The sequence below is a fragment of the Balaenoptera ricei genome, chromosome 10 (assembly GCF_028023285.1).
Source record: "Balaenoptera ricei isolate mBalRic1 chromosome 10, mBalRic1.hap2, whole genome shotgun sequence".
NCBI lineage: Eukaryota > Metazoa > Chordata > Mammalia > Artiodactyla > Balaenopteridae > Balaenoptera > Balaenoptera ricei.
The window spans coordinates 58,376,336-58,391,871 of record NC_082648.1 but is presented as its reverse complement, the minus strand read 5'-3'; the positions used below and the strand labels follow the sequence as shown (position 1 = coordinate 58,391,871).

General features: G+C 38.4%; 1 protein-coding gene across 2 annotated transcripts in view; it reads right to left on the bottom strand.

Annotated features, from left to right (window-relative positions):
* Positions 1 to 4,506: 4,506 nt before the first annotated feature.
* The window catches only part of CPSF6 (cleavage and polyadenylation specific factor 6), an 83,430-nt gene continuing 72,400 nt past the window's right edge, over positions 4,507 to 15,536 (bottom strand). The window contains exons 2-6 of one of the 2 annotated variants that reach the window (XM_059936457.1): positions 12,843 to 12,972; positions 10,228 to 10,567; positions 8,826 to 8,990; positions 6,728 to 6,806; positions 4,507 to 5,123 (exon numbers count right to left, since the gene is read on the bottom strand). In XM_059936457.1, the coding sequence (XP_059792440.1) occupies positions 5,057 to 5,123; positions 6,728 to 6,806; positions 8,826 to 8,990; positions 10,228 to 10,567; positions 12,843 to 12,972 (781 nt within the window). In that variant the 3' untranslated portion in view covers positions 4,507 to 5,056. The remainder of the gene's footprint in view (positions 5,124 to 6,727; positions 6,807 to 8,825; positions 8,991 to 10,227; positions 10,568 to 12,842; positions 12,973 to 15,536) is intronic. The other variant, XM_059936458.1, reaches the window with a different exon arrangement.

Here is a 15,536-nt window from a genome sequence, read left to right as displayed (position 1 = left end):
CCGTGCGAGGGCCTTCTCCAGCTGTGGCAAGCGGGGGCCACTCTTCATCGCGGTGCGCGGGCCTCTCACTATCGCGGCCTCTCTTGTTGCGGAGCACAGGCTCCAGACGCGCAGGCTCAGTAATTGTGGCTCACGGGCCCAGCTGCTCCGTGGCATGTGGGATCTTCCCAGACCAGGACTCGAATCCGTGTCCCCTGCATTGGCCGGAAGATTCTCAACCACTGCGCCACCAGGGAAGCCCATTGCTTTCCCTCTTAAGCCAACTTTTGCTAATCTCTGGTTGTTTCTTCAGTCAGCCATTGTTATGGGTCTGTCCTGGTGCTTCTTGGATATATCCTATCTCTGCATCTGAGCTGTCATCTGAGCTGTCACTCTTCAAGCCTCTCTCCCCTACCTTGACTCATTCTTCATACACCTCTGGATATCCTGATATGAATAAACCCATATTCTTTTTTGTTTATTCATATCAAAATGGTCCCAGAATCTTTTTTTTTTTTTTCAAAGTTGGGTTTTTCATTCTTTTTTTTTTTTTAAACTTCGGGTTTATTTATTTATTTATTTATTTATTTATTTATTTATTTATCTATGGTTGTGTTGGGTCTTCGTTTCTGTGCGAGGGCTTTTTCTAGTTGCGGCAAGTGGGGGCCACTCTTCATCGTGGTGCGCGGGCCTCTCACTATCGCGGCCTCTCTTGTTGTGGAGCACAGGCTCCAGACGCGCAGGCTCAGTAATTGTGGCTCACGGGCCTAGTTGCTCCGCGGCATGTGGGATCTTCCCAGACCAGGGCTCGAACCCGTGTCCCCTGCATTGGCAGCAGATTCTCAACCACTGCGCCACCAGGGAAACCCGGTCCCAGAATCTTGAAGCCTGAGGCTGCACCTGTATTGGGGCCCTCTGCTGTCCTCCCATGGCTGGTCACATAGATTTGAGACCTGACCCCTGGAACCCCAGAAGCTGCTGTACTGGAATCATGTGGGATCAGAGAGTAAGAAAAATCTCAGAGGGACTTCCCTGGTGGCGCAGTGGTTAAGCATCCGCCTGCCAATGCAGGGGACACGGGTTCGAGCCCTGGTCCGGGAAGATCCCACAGGCCACGGAGCAACCAAGCCCGTGTGCCACAACTACTGAGCCTGCACTCTAGAGCCCACGTGCCACAACTACTGAGCCCGTCCACCACAACTACTGAAGCCCGCACGCCTAGAGTCTGTGCTCCACAACAAGAGAAGCCACCATAATGAGAAGCCCGTGGTCCTCAACAAAGAGTAGCCCCCGCTTTCCACAACTAGAGAAAGCCCGCGTGCAGCAACGAAGACCCAACATAGCCAAAAATAAATTAAATAAAATAAATTAATTTAAAAAAAAGAAAAGAAAAATTTCAGAATGCCCAGCATGGGGGAATATACTAAATAATCGGAGAGATTCAATCAGTGGATATTTATTGAGCATGTATCATGTTATAGGCACTGTTCTAGGTGTTTGGAATATGGGTGTAAACAAGAGTAAAACATTTCTGCCCTTCTTCCTGTAAGGACAGTGGCCCAGCATGGTGTGTCAGAGTAACACATGTAACACAGTAAAGAAGGTGTCCAGATGTGGAAGTAGGGGTGGTCCAATGAGGGGTATCAAAGCCTCAGTGCCGAGCATCTATTCCATGGTGTGGCAGTGTTTGGAGATTGGTTACATACAGGCAAATTGATCAAATATATGCATGTGCTAAGGATATGTTTTCAGGATATGAAGGACAATGGGTGCCAGGTTTCTCACTGTCATAGAAGGGAGTTACCAACATGAAAAAGGAAAAAACTAGAATTAACCTTGTGGTGTGGGATTGGAATTGGATGTATTATACGAATTCAATTTAAATAGATAAATATTATGTCAATACACATATCCTCTAGCCCTGGCCATTGATGGGGCCTGGGAACAATGACACTCTAGTGACCAGAGCTTGTTTTTTAAATACCGTTATCCACTATGAGGAATAAGGGCTCTTTGGAGAAATGGCTGATTCCAGGCTGAAGCAGGAAAAGAACAAGGTGAGCCTTAGAATATCTTATGCCAGAAAACAAAAAAGTGCACAAAGAATGATGGGGACATGTCAAAATGACACAGAAACTAGCTTGCAGAGGCTCTAGTGGCCAAATCAGGGACAATGTGAACATCAAAATAAATGATAGTAATGGATTATGACTCATTATAATTTGAATAAACTAGGAAGCCAGGGGTCCATACTGATATAATAAGTAAATGCATACATTGACATTTTGATGAGGAACAAAATTTCTCAAAGTACCTTACCCTCTCCCAAATACTTCACAGTGGAGGTGACTTGCAGACATCACCTTATTCAAATGATGAATGTGAACACCATCAGTAACAGAATATTTAAAAACTGCATGTCACCTGAAAGGATCCAACGAGAAGAGCACAATCACTTCTGCGGTATCCCTGCCAGAGATGCATAACCTAATCTAATCAAGAGAATATCAGAAAAATCTTAGGTCATTTTACAACATAGCTGGTTTGTGGTCTTCAAAAGGGTTAAAGTCAGCAAAGTCAAGAAAAAAAGTGAAGAAGTGATCTAGATTGAAGGAAACTGAAAAACATAACAACCAAATATAACACATGATTCTGAATTATACCTTTTAATTAAGAAGGACCTATGGGGACAGTTGATGAAATTGAATAGGATCTGATGATTAGGTGGTCCTAATTAGTCAGTGTTAACCTCCTGATTTGGATGATGTTTTGAGGTTATGTAGGAATTACACACAGAAGGATTCAGAGCCACTGGGCATCATGTTGGCAGTGTATTCTCAAACTGTTCAGAAAACATAAAAGGCTGTACTTTACTTGCAAATTTTGGGAAAGATTGAGATTATGTCAATGTCTTTAAAAAGTGGGAAAAACTCATTCTTTTGAAAGGTATAATTCAGCAAGAAGAGACAAATAAATGAGTAAGTAAAACATGTCTATCAAATGGTTATAGGCTTGAGCCCGGGGCACTCCCACAGTTAAAAATCAAACAGCAGAGAAACAGCCAGCCAAGAAGGACTGAGAAGGAGCCATCAATGAGGCAGGATGTAAATGAGAAGAAGCTGAGGAAGAAACCAGAAGTATGACAAATGCTGCTGAGAGATCAAGTAAGATGAACAGAAAACAAGTGATCACTAGAACTGGCCCCAAGGCATCATGGAAGGAGTCATGTTGGAGCAGTTTTCAGCTGAGTGAGGATAGCAGTCAGATGAGGAAGAGTTGAAAAGAGAAAGGGAGGTGAGGACGTGGAGTTGGTAAATATAGATATCTCATCCCACAAGTGCTGCTGTAAAAGGAAGCAGAGAATGATGTTGTAGTTGGAGGGTTATGTAGAGAATACAGAGAGTTCTTTGTAAGATGGAAGGTTACCAGGGCAGTTTGTACAGTGACGGGGGTGATCCAGCAAAGAGGGAGAAACTCAGGATGCAGGAAACAGCCTAAATTGGAGTAGTGAGAGGGCTTCGATGACGATTGCATGTGGAGACACTGCCACTGGCAGGAGCAGAGGCCCTTCATCCTAGTAATAAAGGGGAAGGGAGAGACGATGGGCCCAGGGAAAGATGTGACCTCTGTTAATGGTGGTGAGGAGGGGGAGAATTTTCTCTAAGGTTGTGTCTATTCTCAGTGTAATATGAGGCCAGGTCCTCTACTGACAACAGAGAGTGTGGAAGGCCAGTGGTTGGGCATGTGTGCTGGGACTTTGAAATGAGAGAAGTAAATAGTGATAGTCATTTTGGAGAGTGGGGACACCGACACAGAAGGATTGCAGAGAAGTGACTAAGATGACCAGGCAGACTTGAAGGCCCATTTGAGATTTGTGGTTATGAGTTTAAAGTGAGGGGAATTCCCTGACGGTCCAGTGGTTAAGACTCCGCACTTTCACTGCCGAGCGCGTGGGTTCAATCCCTGGTCGGGGAACTAAGATCCCACAAGCCGTGTGGCACGGTCAAAAAAAATAAAAAATAAAAAAATAAAGTGACATCTGTCAGCATGTTTTTGGATTTTTCCAGCAATATGCAGCTGTTTCGGTACAGGTGAGGATGTAGGAAATACTAAGTGTCAGATCATTTTTTTCCGAATATATACATATGTATTTCTTCAGAGATACTAAACGGTTCTAAACAAAGAGCCAGGTATGAATTGCAAAGCTTTTAATGAAAATGTTTGTATTTTTTACAGCACGCAGAATTTCACACCTGTGGTTAATTAGCAATTATTTCAATACTTGAAAACTCATCTGCCTCTGAATTTGTCATAATGCATGAATCTAACTTAATAAAATTAAGGAAAAGCAACAGGTCATCTAATCCCTCTTTATATTCCGTCATGATCAGCAAGATGCATAAATGAGTTCTTTAAAAGGGATAAGATAGATTGATATATAAATTGTGAGTTTATTTTTAAAGCTGTGTAAATGCAACATTTCTAAGAAAACATTTAAATCAAAGGTCACACTTTATGGAAACAAAATTCTTAATTCAGGCTGTTTTTATTTTAGCCACTTGGCATTCTGCTCTTTTTAAAATTTTATATTGCCCAACAAAGAGTGGTTATCTTTTACTGTTTTTGGAGATGACAGAACAGATGAAGGTGTCACATGCCTACACAAGTGGGATTTTGCCTAAGATCAATTTGTTTAAACACATTCTTTGGTTATATTTTTATTGCATATTGGGGCGTACTTACATCATTCAAGATTAAGTCTGGGTTATTTGATTAAGAACTGAATGTAAAAAAAAAAAAAAAAGAACTGAATGTACTGGACATATATTTGATAATTAAGATTTTAGACAAATATTCACCAGCATTAGTTCTATTAGCAAACCTAAAAATATTGTAGGCCTAGTATCAAACAGTAAACACATGAGGTAAACATTAAGCCTCTTAGAAGAAAGACCATATGCTCCTGCTTCTGTAAAAACATTATTTGTTTGAAAGAATGGTAGTATGACCTTTCGCTCAACTATTACTTCCTTAATGTGAAAAAGAGACAATGAGCTGAAGAAAGAAAACTCCACAGTTACACTCCGCAACCCTGAACATAACTCCTGAGATCTTGGTTTTGACAATGATTTCTCCATGCCACCCTGCAGAGAAAGATGAAACAAATGGTAATAAGTTTAAAACATACCTTTGTTGTAATACACATACTTCAAATCCTTTGGGGGAACAAAGTAGTTTATCAATACTGAAATACAGGCTACAGATCAATCCAAGTATTAAATGGAGATATGTATACCAAGTACTTCCTGTCTCCCCCCAAGCCTTCACTAGAGCACAGAATGCTGAAGAAGAATGTTGAGTCCCGTGTAGTCCACAACTGCGAAGTACACTCCACATTTACTTAATTACAAAAATAATTTCAAGATATGCCAAGGAGTTCGTAGAGTGCGGAAAATCTTTAAAACTGTAGAAATTGGGACTTCCCTAGTGGTACAGTGGTTGAGAATCCGCCTTCTAATGCAGGGGACGCGGGTTCGAACCCTGGTCAGGGAAGTAAGATCCCGCATGCCGCGGGGCAACTAAGGCCGCGTGGCACAACTACTGAGCCCGAGCGCCACAGCTAGAGAGCCCGTGTGCTCTGAAGCCGGTGTGCCAAAGCTAGAGAGAAGTCCACGCACGGCAACGAAGAGCCCGCGAGCTGCCACGAGGACCCGACGCAGCCAAAAATAATAAATAAATAAATAAATATTTTTAAAAAGAAAAAAACTCTAGAAATCCCCTAAAAAAAATTGAGGAGTAAAAGAATAAGATTCTGGGGCTTCCCTGGTGGCGCAGTGGTTGAGAGTCTGCCTGCCGGTGCAGGGGACACGGGTTCGAGCCCTGGTCTGGGAGGATCCCGCGTGCCGCAGAGCGGCTGGGCCCGTGGGCCACGACTGCTGGGCCTGCGCGTCTGGAGCCTGTGCTCCGCAATGGGAGGGGCCGCGACGGTGAGAGGCCCGCGCACCGCGATGAGGAGTGGCCCCCGCTTGCCTCGCACAGAAACGAAGACCCAACATAGCCATAAATAAATAAATTAATTAATTAAAAAAAAAGAATAAGATTCTGAATCAGTTAACGTAGATGGTTTCTATGTGATACGTTGTTTAGCATATATCTAAAGCTGCAATTTTCAGTTCTCAGTAGCATACGTTGGTCTTTGGAAATATTCCCTCACTTCTCTCATAACAGTAGGGTAAAACAGCTCTCCCCTTTAACGATTAACACATAGCATGCTCTGTAACAGGAACTAACATAGTGTTGTAGGTCCATTATACTGCAAACACAGAGAAACGAACATACAAACAAACTCATAGAAAAAGAGGTTGGATTTGTGGTTACCAGAGGTGGAGGTTGTGGGTGGTGTGAGGGGAGGGGATTGGATGAAGGCAGTCAAAGGTACTACAAACTTCCAGTGATAAGTACTAAAGATATAATGTACAACATGATATATATAATTAACACTGCTATATGTTATATACGAAAGTTGTTGAGAGAATAAATCCTGAGACTTTGCATCACACACACAAATTTTTTCTTCTATTTCTTTAATTTTGTATCCATATGAGATAATGGATGTTCACTAAACTTACTGTGATCATCATTTCATGATGTATGTAAGTCAAATCATTATGCTGTACACCTTAAACTTATACAGTGCTGTATGTCAATTACATCTCAATAAAACCGGAAGGGAAAAAAAAAAGCATACCATGCTTTAATGCCTTGTCGATCTTGGACAACCCTCTTTGCACATCGTACAGCTTCAGTGATGTCATCTTTCAGCAACACTGAAAAAGAATTGGTGAGAAATGGAAACAACGCTCATAGAAATTCCATTTTAAGTTTAGGTTCAGCCAGCTTCATTGTCTTAGGCTGAGAAAAGAACGACTAAAATTATTTTTTAAGAGTCCATGTATCTGTGAATGTTGGGGGAAAACTCTTTCTTCATTCCATCCCATTTGGCATGAAATAAAGCATACTGTTTCTCATTTACCAAAGTCATAGGAAGCTCTGGAATTATTAACTAATATGATAGAAGGTTCTCTTTTTACTAGGCACTGTAAAAAACAAAACGAAACAGAAACAAACCAACAAGCAGAAACCGGTCTAGCACTTTTTTGCTCAGCAATTCTACTACTGGAAATTCACCCTAAAGAAATAATAAGAGATGTACCCAAAGATGTATGTACAAGGTAGCAATTAATAATAGGGGAAAATGGAAACAGCCTAAGTGCTTAACATTAAGAGTTGGATTGATAAATTATAGAATATTTATAAAGTGGAATTCTATTCATCTTTAAAAAATAATATAGATTGGTATTTGTTGACAAAAATAATTTTGTGTAATAAAGAGCAAATTGTAAAGCAGTAAATATAGTACAATTTCATTTTTGTTGAAACACACATTGCTTACATGTTTGTATGTGTGTACATCATATGTGTATAACATAGCTTTACATTCATATATGTAAGTGATACATATCCTCAAAGAATATATGTATACCCAAAGTTTCCAGTGGTCATACATCTCTGGGTAGTAAGAATTTTTATTCAATGACCACAGATTATTATATAATACAGAATTTTTTTAAAATAAATTAACTGGATACAAAAGCATATTCTAAGACGAATCTTCTCTTTTAATATTTAAAAATTTAACAATATCAATTTTGTAATACTTCTCCAATATTTTATGTACTAAAGATTCCACATGTTATCTCTCTTTTAAAAGGAACTGAATAGAATATATTTTTCACCCCAATTAAACAAATCCGTAAATTGTTAGAATAACAATGTTTATATAGGAACTATATTTTTTAGAGATACAAACTAAAGAATTTAGAAATGAAATGTCACAGTGTTTCTAATTCACTTTAAAATCACTCAGCAAAAAAAAAAAAAAAAAATATATATATATATATATATATAATATATACATAAAAGAAGTAAATATGACAAAATGTTTTACTGTTCTAAAGTACATGATGAGCATATTGATGTTTATTATACTAATATACTAATGTTTCTAATTTTCCATATATTTAAAACATTTCATAATAAATAAAAAGCAAAAGCAATTTTTAAAAAAGGACCACACATATTCCTCCTCTTTGGTTAACTACTAATCCTTTCATTTTCCAATAAAGGAGGGTAGATTAAAAAAAAAAAAAAAAAAAGACCACACACCAAATTATCCCTAAACCTCCCCAAACAAGGTAAGTAGGAGGAATGGCATTGTTCTTTTCTTTTCCTTTTTTAAAAATTTTATTTTATTTATTTATTTTTTTAACACCTTTACTGGAGTATAATTGCTTTACAATGGTGTGTTAGTTTCTGCTCTATAACAAAGTAAATCAGCTATACATATACATATATCCCCATATCCCCTCCCTCTTGCGTCTCGCTCCCACCCTCCCTATCCCACCCCTCTAGGTGGTCACAAAGCACCAAGTTGATCTCCCTGTGCTATGTGGCTGCTTCCCACTAGCGATCTATTTTACATTTGGTAGTGTACATATGTCCAATTGGCATTGTTCTTTACAAAGCATCAACAAGTCCAGTTATAATAAAGTGATGTCATTCCAGAAGTTTTTGTATATTAGAAAACAGCAACCTTTTATGATACCAGCTCTTTAATTTCTTCCTTAAGGAATTATGAGAATAATAAAGAGTTTCTAGAAGTTAAGATGGAGTTTTTCTAGGTCCCTGATGAAGCCTTCAAGGCCTTTTCATTTGTATTGAATCTCTATTCTTGTAAGTATAACCAGATGGATCCTGTGCCATCACTCAACATTATCTTGTCTTACCGCTGCAGCGTATGTGACAGCCGTTAAATGCTCCTGGGGTTTTGCCATCATTACACCAGTAGCGGCTATTGATTTGAAATATCCCATAATCAGTGCTTTGGTTTCCAGGATTGTAGTTTGTAGCTCGTGTGTTATAACTGCTTTCCCATTTGGCCAAACACACCCCTGAAAAAAACGTATCTTAAGTAATAAACAGCAACACCATATGACTTACAGTTCATAGCATAATTATATAGTTCTATTTAACTAATTCTATTTTACTAATGACTTTATAAAGATGTATTTTACTTGTAAAATATTTTAACACTTTGGTGTTAAAGGGCCCATAAGAGAATTCTTTTGTTAGCAAATCATTTGGTAATATGAATGAAACAAGGTAACATATTTTTAAAAATATTAAAATAGCTGTTTCTTCCATTGCTATTACCCTTCCTCTGCTCCCATCCCTCAGGTAAGATTCAGCCTAGAATAGGAAAATCAACAGAGTTGTTGAGTGGGTTTGGTAATTAGCAGCAGATGCATATGCTAATGCTTTTTATTAGGAAAAATAAGGATTTTCTGGGAGAAAGAAAATTTCTTATGATACCTAAAGGTGAATTTGGATATCAAATTAGAATCCAGACAACGGGAGTCATAGAATAGGAAAGACTGTGTCATCCATCCGCCCATGTAGCCATTTGCTCATTCATTCAAAAATAGTTATGGAGGGGAAATGTCTGAATTCAATCTGAAAAATTCAGTGATTACATTGACAGATATGGACTAAAATATAAAGTAACTTTTACTTGGGGCACATCTTGAATTCTGTGGAAGAAAATGAAAAATAATCAACTAGAGTAAGAATAATAAAATGTCATTTCATGCTGCATTTCAGGAATCCTTATATAGATATTCATTGAGGGGAAATAGGTTCCTACTGTCCCTGTTTTAAGAATTCAATGTAATTTTTTAAAAACTTTGCTGTTAAAAACCCAACATCATGGTAGGGGGATTACAAATGAAAAAAATACTGCATTACTCAGGCTTGCAGAACCCAAGTTCCAAACTGGAAATGGCTGAAGTCCAACACCAAGGGCTTGATAGACATATCCTCGGTGCACAAATGAATCTTTGAGTCAGCCTACATCTGCCAGCTGGCAAATTTAGTGGCACTAGAAGAGTACAACGGGTCCTGGCATGCTTAGAACGGTATAGAATTTGGTCCTCCCATGCCTCAATCCTTCACCTGGTACATCTGATTCTGAAGGAACAAGTTGATGTTTTTAACCATTGTAAGTGTACAAACCATCAAAGGAATAAAAAAGTCCATTCACTCAAAGTCCCTTTCTTATTCTTCATCCTCTATGAGTATCTGTTCCACAGCTGGCTAACTATTTGGAAGGATGAAGAAGCGTTAACTTACAGTTTGCCAGGCTGATTCCCTTAAAGCCATCCAATCCAAATCTTTTCAGAGTTCTGGCAAGCTCACACCTCTCAAAGATCTTGCCTTGGACAGCGACAGAAAGGAGGAGAAGCCCCAGAATAAGCACAGTCTTCATGTTGACTGAGAAGCCAGACCTCCAGGCTGACCAGGCTGAGCTGGTCCTGGTATTTAACATCTTTTCACTTCCTTCTTCTCCGAGTGGTTTGGCAGCTCCACCCTTTGAGACATGTGGAAAACAGGAACCGTTTATTGGTCCACTGACTTTAAAAGTTTTCTTCCTTATGTTTGAAGAGGGATATTCTGAGGTCCTAAGGATGACCTGCAAGAAAATAATGAAATGACATTGCTTAAAGACATTGCTCAGGAAGAATTGGGATTAGCACTATTGCCAAAAGAGGAACCTCCTCCTATTTTATCATGAATTTCAGCAACTATAAAGGGAAAAAACTGAACATTTTACGTAACTGCAAATGAGCTCCAATCTTTGATTAATATTCATTTTCATTAAATTGTTTTATGTGCCTTCACTATGTTGTCTTCATCTTTTTCACTTAAAATTACTTTATATACTTTCCACAAAAGAACACGACACTCTGTTTGTTGTTTTGATAGTTATATAGCACAACACCATGTTGCTCAGCCAGATTCCTATACTAACTTTTTTGGTTACTATTGTAAACTCTTAATTTATAAATCAATGTTTACTATTATAAATAAGTCTCATGTGAACAACACTCTTAACTCCTTTCTGACAATGCCTTACTTCACATTTCCATGTTAGAACATAAAGGGTCATTATAAAGCAAGGGAACTTTATAGCAAAACCTACAGAAGAATACCAGAATATGTCACCAAAAAATCTTGCCCTTTGGCATGAGAATGATTTTGAGCTGAAAGCAATTGAAAAGAAGCAGATCCAAGACAAGTTCTCTGCCCTCCCCCTATTTTCTTGAAAGCAGAACATAAATTTGTGCAGAAATTAATCACCTACAACCTTAGACACTTAGCCCCAAGACAGCACCAGAGGACTCTACAAAACAACATTTACTGACTAGCTATTATCTTCCATTGGTTTCTTATATATTGATCATCCCACAATTTGCCACCCTTGGAAGCCTAGTGCTTGTTGCTCCTCTAAAAATATATTGTTCTTTGGTTAAGATGATATGTAAGTCCAAGTTCTAGCCACCTCTTGGAGTTACTCATCCCTGCATTTCTCATAAGTATATATGAGATATACATGTTAATAAACTTGTTCTCTTGTTAATCTGTCTGTTGTTCCAGAGCCCCAGCCAAAAACCTAAAAGGGTAAAAGGAAACAAATTTTTCCTCCTGTACAGTTTCTGGTGATGGGACAGTAAAAGGCTGGAACACTCCACTCTCCCTAGAGACTATAGTTTAGATATGGGATAACTGACAACAGACCAGCAGAAGGTAAGAATTCTTACCATGTGAGTCTCCCAGATCTCTGTCTGTAGTGCACAGTCAAGAGAGGAGGATAAACATTTCTCCTTGTCCCTTCCTTTCCAAATGCACAGTGGCAGGAGAAAAACATTTGTGAAGATAGATCTTCAACCGTGACTTTTGTGATTTTGTTGTTGGTAATCAACACCTATGGGTATTGATTCTTAGCCTCCCAGAAAGAGTCATGTTTTCCTTTGTCTCTGTCTTTTGTGTCTTTTGTCATAAGGATGAAAAACCATAAGATGAGAATCTCCTTTTGTCTCATTTTATGTACTGAGAACTTGGCTTTGTAACCAGTGAGCATATTCCCTCTGGTTTCTGCCACTTGGGGCTGCAGACTGTCTGTCAGGCTTGCATCAGCAGCTAGTCAGCCAGCTAAGAGCCTAAGACATGAAGTGACAGGCAACATTCTCTTTGTCCAACCATGCTGGCTCTCAGGGGAGTTTGTCTTAATAAAGGGTCTCAGTCCATAAGGGGCCTTTATCACCCCTACCTTCATTGCCTTGTTCGTGAGGGAAAAATTCTCATCCCAGTATCCCGTTTCTGGTAACACAGATAAGTAGGTCAGTGATTTTAGGTGTCTCACATTGTGGGAGATAGAGGTTTCTTTGACACCTGTGACAATGAAGGTCTTTGCTTTCTTAGGCTATCTCTGAAGTGGCTCTGCATCTTGAGAGGGCTACATTTCTTAGGGGACACCTTTTGTGTCCCTGGTTAAGCCTTGAAATTGGTTTTAGACATAAAAAGACTTACTGGTTTGGAGTCACAATTGAAATAGGTATATTAAAGATTTGGACTTTTACATCTGAAAGGATTTTTAAGAGAGCCCTCATCTTAAACAGATGTCCTACTGGTACCTATGGGAAGATCAGATTAAGAAAGGAAGAAAGGAAGGAAGGAGGGAAGGAAGGAAGGAAAGAAGGAAGAAGGAAAGAAAGAAAGAAAGAAAGAAAGAAAGAAAGAGAAAGAAAGAGGAAGAAAGAAAGGAAAGAAGAAAGAGGAGAGATACAGAGGAATACCTTGGCTAGTGTGAGAAAAAACAAAACACTTCCTTTACAAGATTAGGAGGGGAAGATCAGAGAACAAACATCAAGAAGTGCAGATGGCACTCAAGCAGGTGTACAACTTACGTAAATATTGATAGCCAGGAAACAGCTTTGATAAAGGTTCAGAAAATGCACTGGAAGAGTTGATTTATTGTCCCTTACTCTGTAAGCAGACCCCGCCAGGTCCAGACCTTCCCCGTATTTTGGGCTGGCCCTACAAAAAAAAAAAAAAAAAAAAAAAAAATCACTGAACTATCCTATCTTACCGTTAAAGAAAAGAGAAACATTACAGTAATTATCCTAGATTTCTGATAATAGGCAAATATGCCCGAGTTCCTTCTTAGATAAAACCTATAATCCTTTCTCAGTCCCTTGGAAATATTGATCTTACCATATCTTTGAAATGTAAGCATCCAAAGAGACAATTGTGGGGACTTCCCTGGTGGCGCAATGGTTAAGAATCCGCCTGCCAATGCAGGGGACAAAGGTTCAAGCCCTGGTCTGGGAAGATCCCACATGCCACGGAGCAACTAAGCCTGTGCACCACAACTACTGAGCCTGCGGTCTAGAGCCCGCGAGCCACAACTACTGAGTCCACGTGCCACAACTACGAAAGCCTGCGTGCCTAGAGTCCGTGCTCCGCAACAAGAGAAGCCACCACAATGAGAAGCCCGTGCACCTCAACGAAGAGTAGCCCCCACTAGCTGCAACTAGAGAAAGCCCGCGCGCAACAAAGACCCAATGCAGCCAAAAATAAATAAATAAATGAATTTATTAAAAATAAAAAATAAAAAAATAACAAAGATAATTGTTGGCTAAAGCAACCATGGGACTGGAAAAAAAAGAGAGAGAGAGAGAGTTTTAAAAACAAACTGCTATTTGATATTTCCATAAGCTCCCTTGCCCCAAATTTTGTCCACAGCCTCCATAAGATCACATATTAAAGACAAGTAAAAATCTTAAAAGTCTTTTCCACAAATATTGGTAAAAGCTTCAGCCATCTGAGCAGGTAAACTTAACTTGTTCAATCTACCAGAAACACCATTTAGATCCAACTATTCTTTTATAAGCTAGTGAGATTTGTACTACTGTACCTGATATGTGGCTAACATTTTTAAATGAAATCTGTAAGATCTCTGTTTGCATCTGTCTATGTGTCTATGTATATCTATACATGTATGTTACGTATATGTTATATTTTTCTCCCTCTGGATAGTATTCCTAAAAACTTGTGAAAGAGCTCTATTTAATTGGCTTAAAGAAAATACAAGCACTTATATAAATTAAGACTAGTCAAATAAGTTTATGTTATCTCTACTAGATGCTTGAGATTATAAAATTATAAATGTAACCTAAGGAAATAAAGTTACAATAAAAACGATTTTCTTAATGTATGTCAACATGGTAGGGGGAAAAAAAATCCATGTTTAAATGTTTAGGTTCTTTGCTTCTGTGATTTTTGCTACTTGCCTAGTTTGTCAACAACAAAAATAACTTAAAATGCTGGTTAACTTTTCATATCTCATGAAATTTTCATGGCAACTCAAGAATAATTGTTAAGAACACATGAATTAAATGGATGTAAGTGGGAGAAAAGTTTGTAAATGAATTTTGCAACAATCATTATGTTCTATAAAATATGTCTGCTTAAAAATGGTTTCCAAAATCTTTTCGTAACCTTAACTGTAAATGATGGATATTCATTGAATATCTAGATAATTTCCAAATAAGAGAAAATACTGAAACATTAATTGCCAAACATAGGTTAAGGTTATCTGCTTTTGACTTCTTATTACAGAGAAACTAAAGATATTTGGGTCTGTTAATAACATGTTCTTTTTGCCACTTAAAAAAATTGTACTATAAAAAGGCATATGTCTCTAGAAATTACAAAATGATGTATTCTTGGGAGTTCCCTGGCAATCCAGTGCTTAGGACTTGGTGCATTCATTGCCGAGGCCCAGGTTCAATCCCTGGTTGGGGAACTAAGATCCCACAAGTTGTGCAGTGCTGCCAAAAAATAAATAAACAAATAAAAAGTAAAAGGAGCAAATAAGATAGAAGATGTGGGTTCTAGGAAACAGGGTTCTAATACAGGAAAGAGGAGAAGGGAAATTATAGAGATGAAGGGAGAAATGTCCCTGTGGACTCCCTGGGGAAAACCAGAAGAGATGGCCTGGAATGTCTGAACCTATTGAAGGGAGTTTGACAACTCTGGCTGAGACTTTGGGTAATGAATTAATACATGAATAAGTACATGGAAAACTAAGCAAACAGAAAAGTAAGGCAATTATTAACTCCAAGGAAACCAAAAAACTTAAGAAGAGAAATACAACCAAATTATACCATCAAATTATACTCATCTGTGAGTGTTTGTGCATGCTTATAAAGGGGAACAACAAGGCAAGGGGAGCTGAGAGAGAGCTAAATCTTCATCCTCCTTGGTGGAAATAAACAGAAAATGTCTATGACTGAAAATCAAAACTGAGAAGAATAATCATGCTCTTGAGATATATGGCTGTAATACTAGAATATAGCTAAGGAAGCTAAAAATAGCTAAATAAGTTGAAAGGGATTATTACCTCTAGTGTTGGGAACTGGATGAGAAAGGTTAGGGCTATTTTTCATCATTAAACTTATAACACTTTATTTGACTTTAAAAATATATACATGTATTTTATGATTAAAAAATGTTTAAAAATGTATTATGTAAGAAAAAGAACTAAAAGACATACACCAGAATGTATACAGTGGTTATTTATGAATACTCTTCAGAAT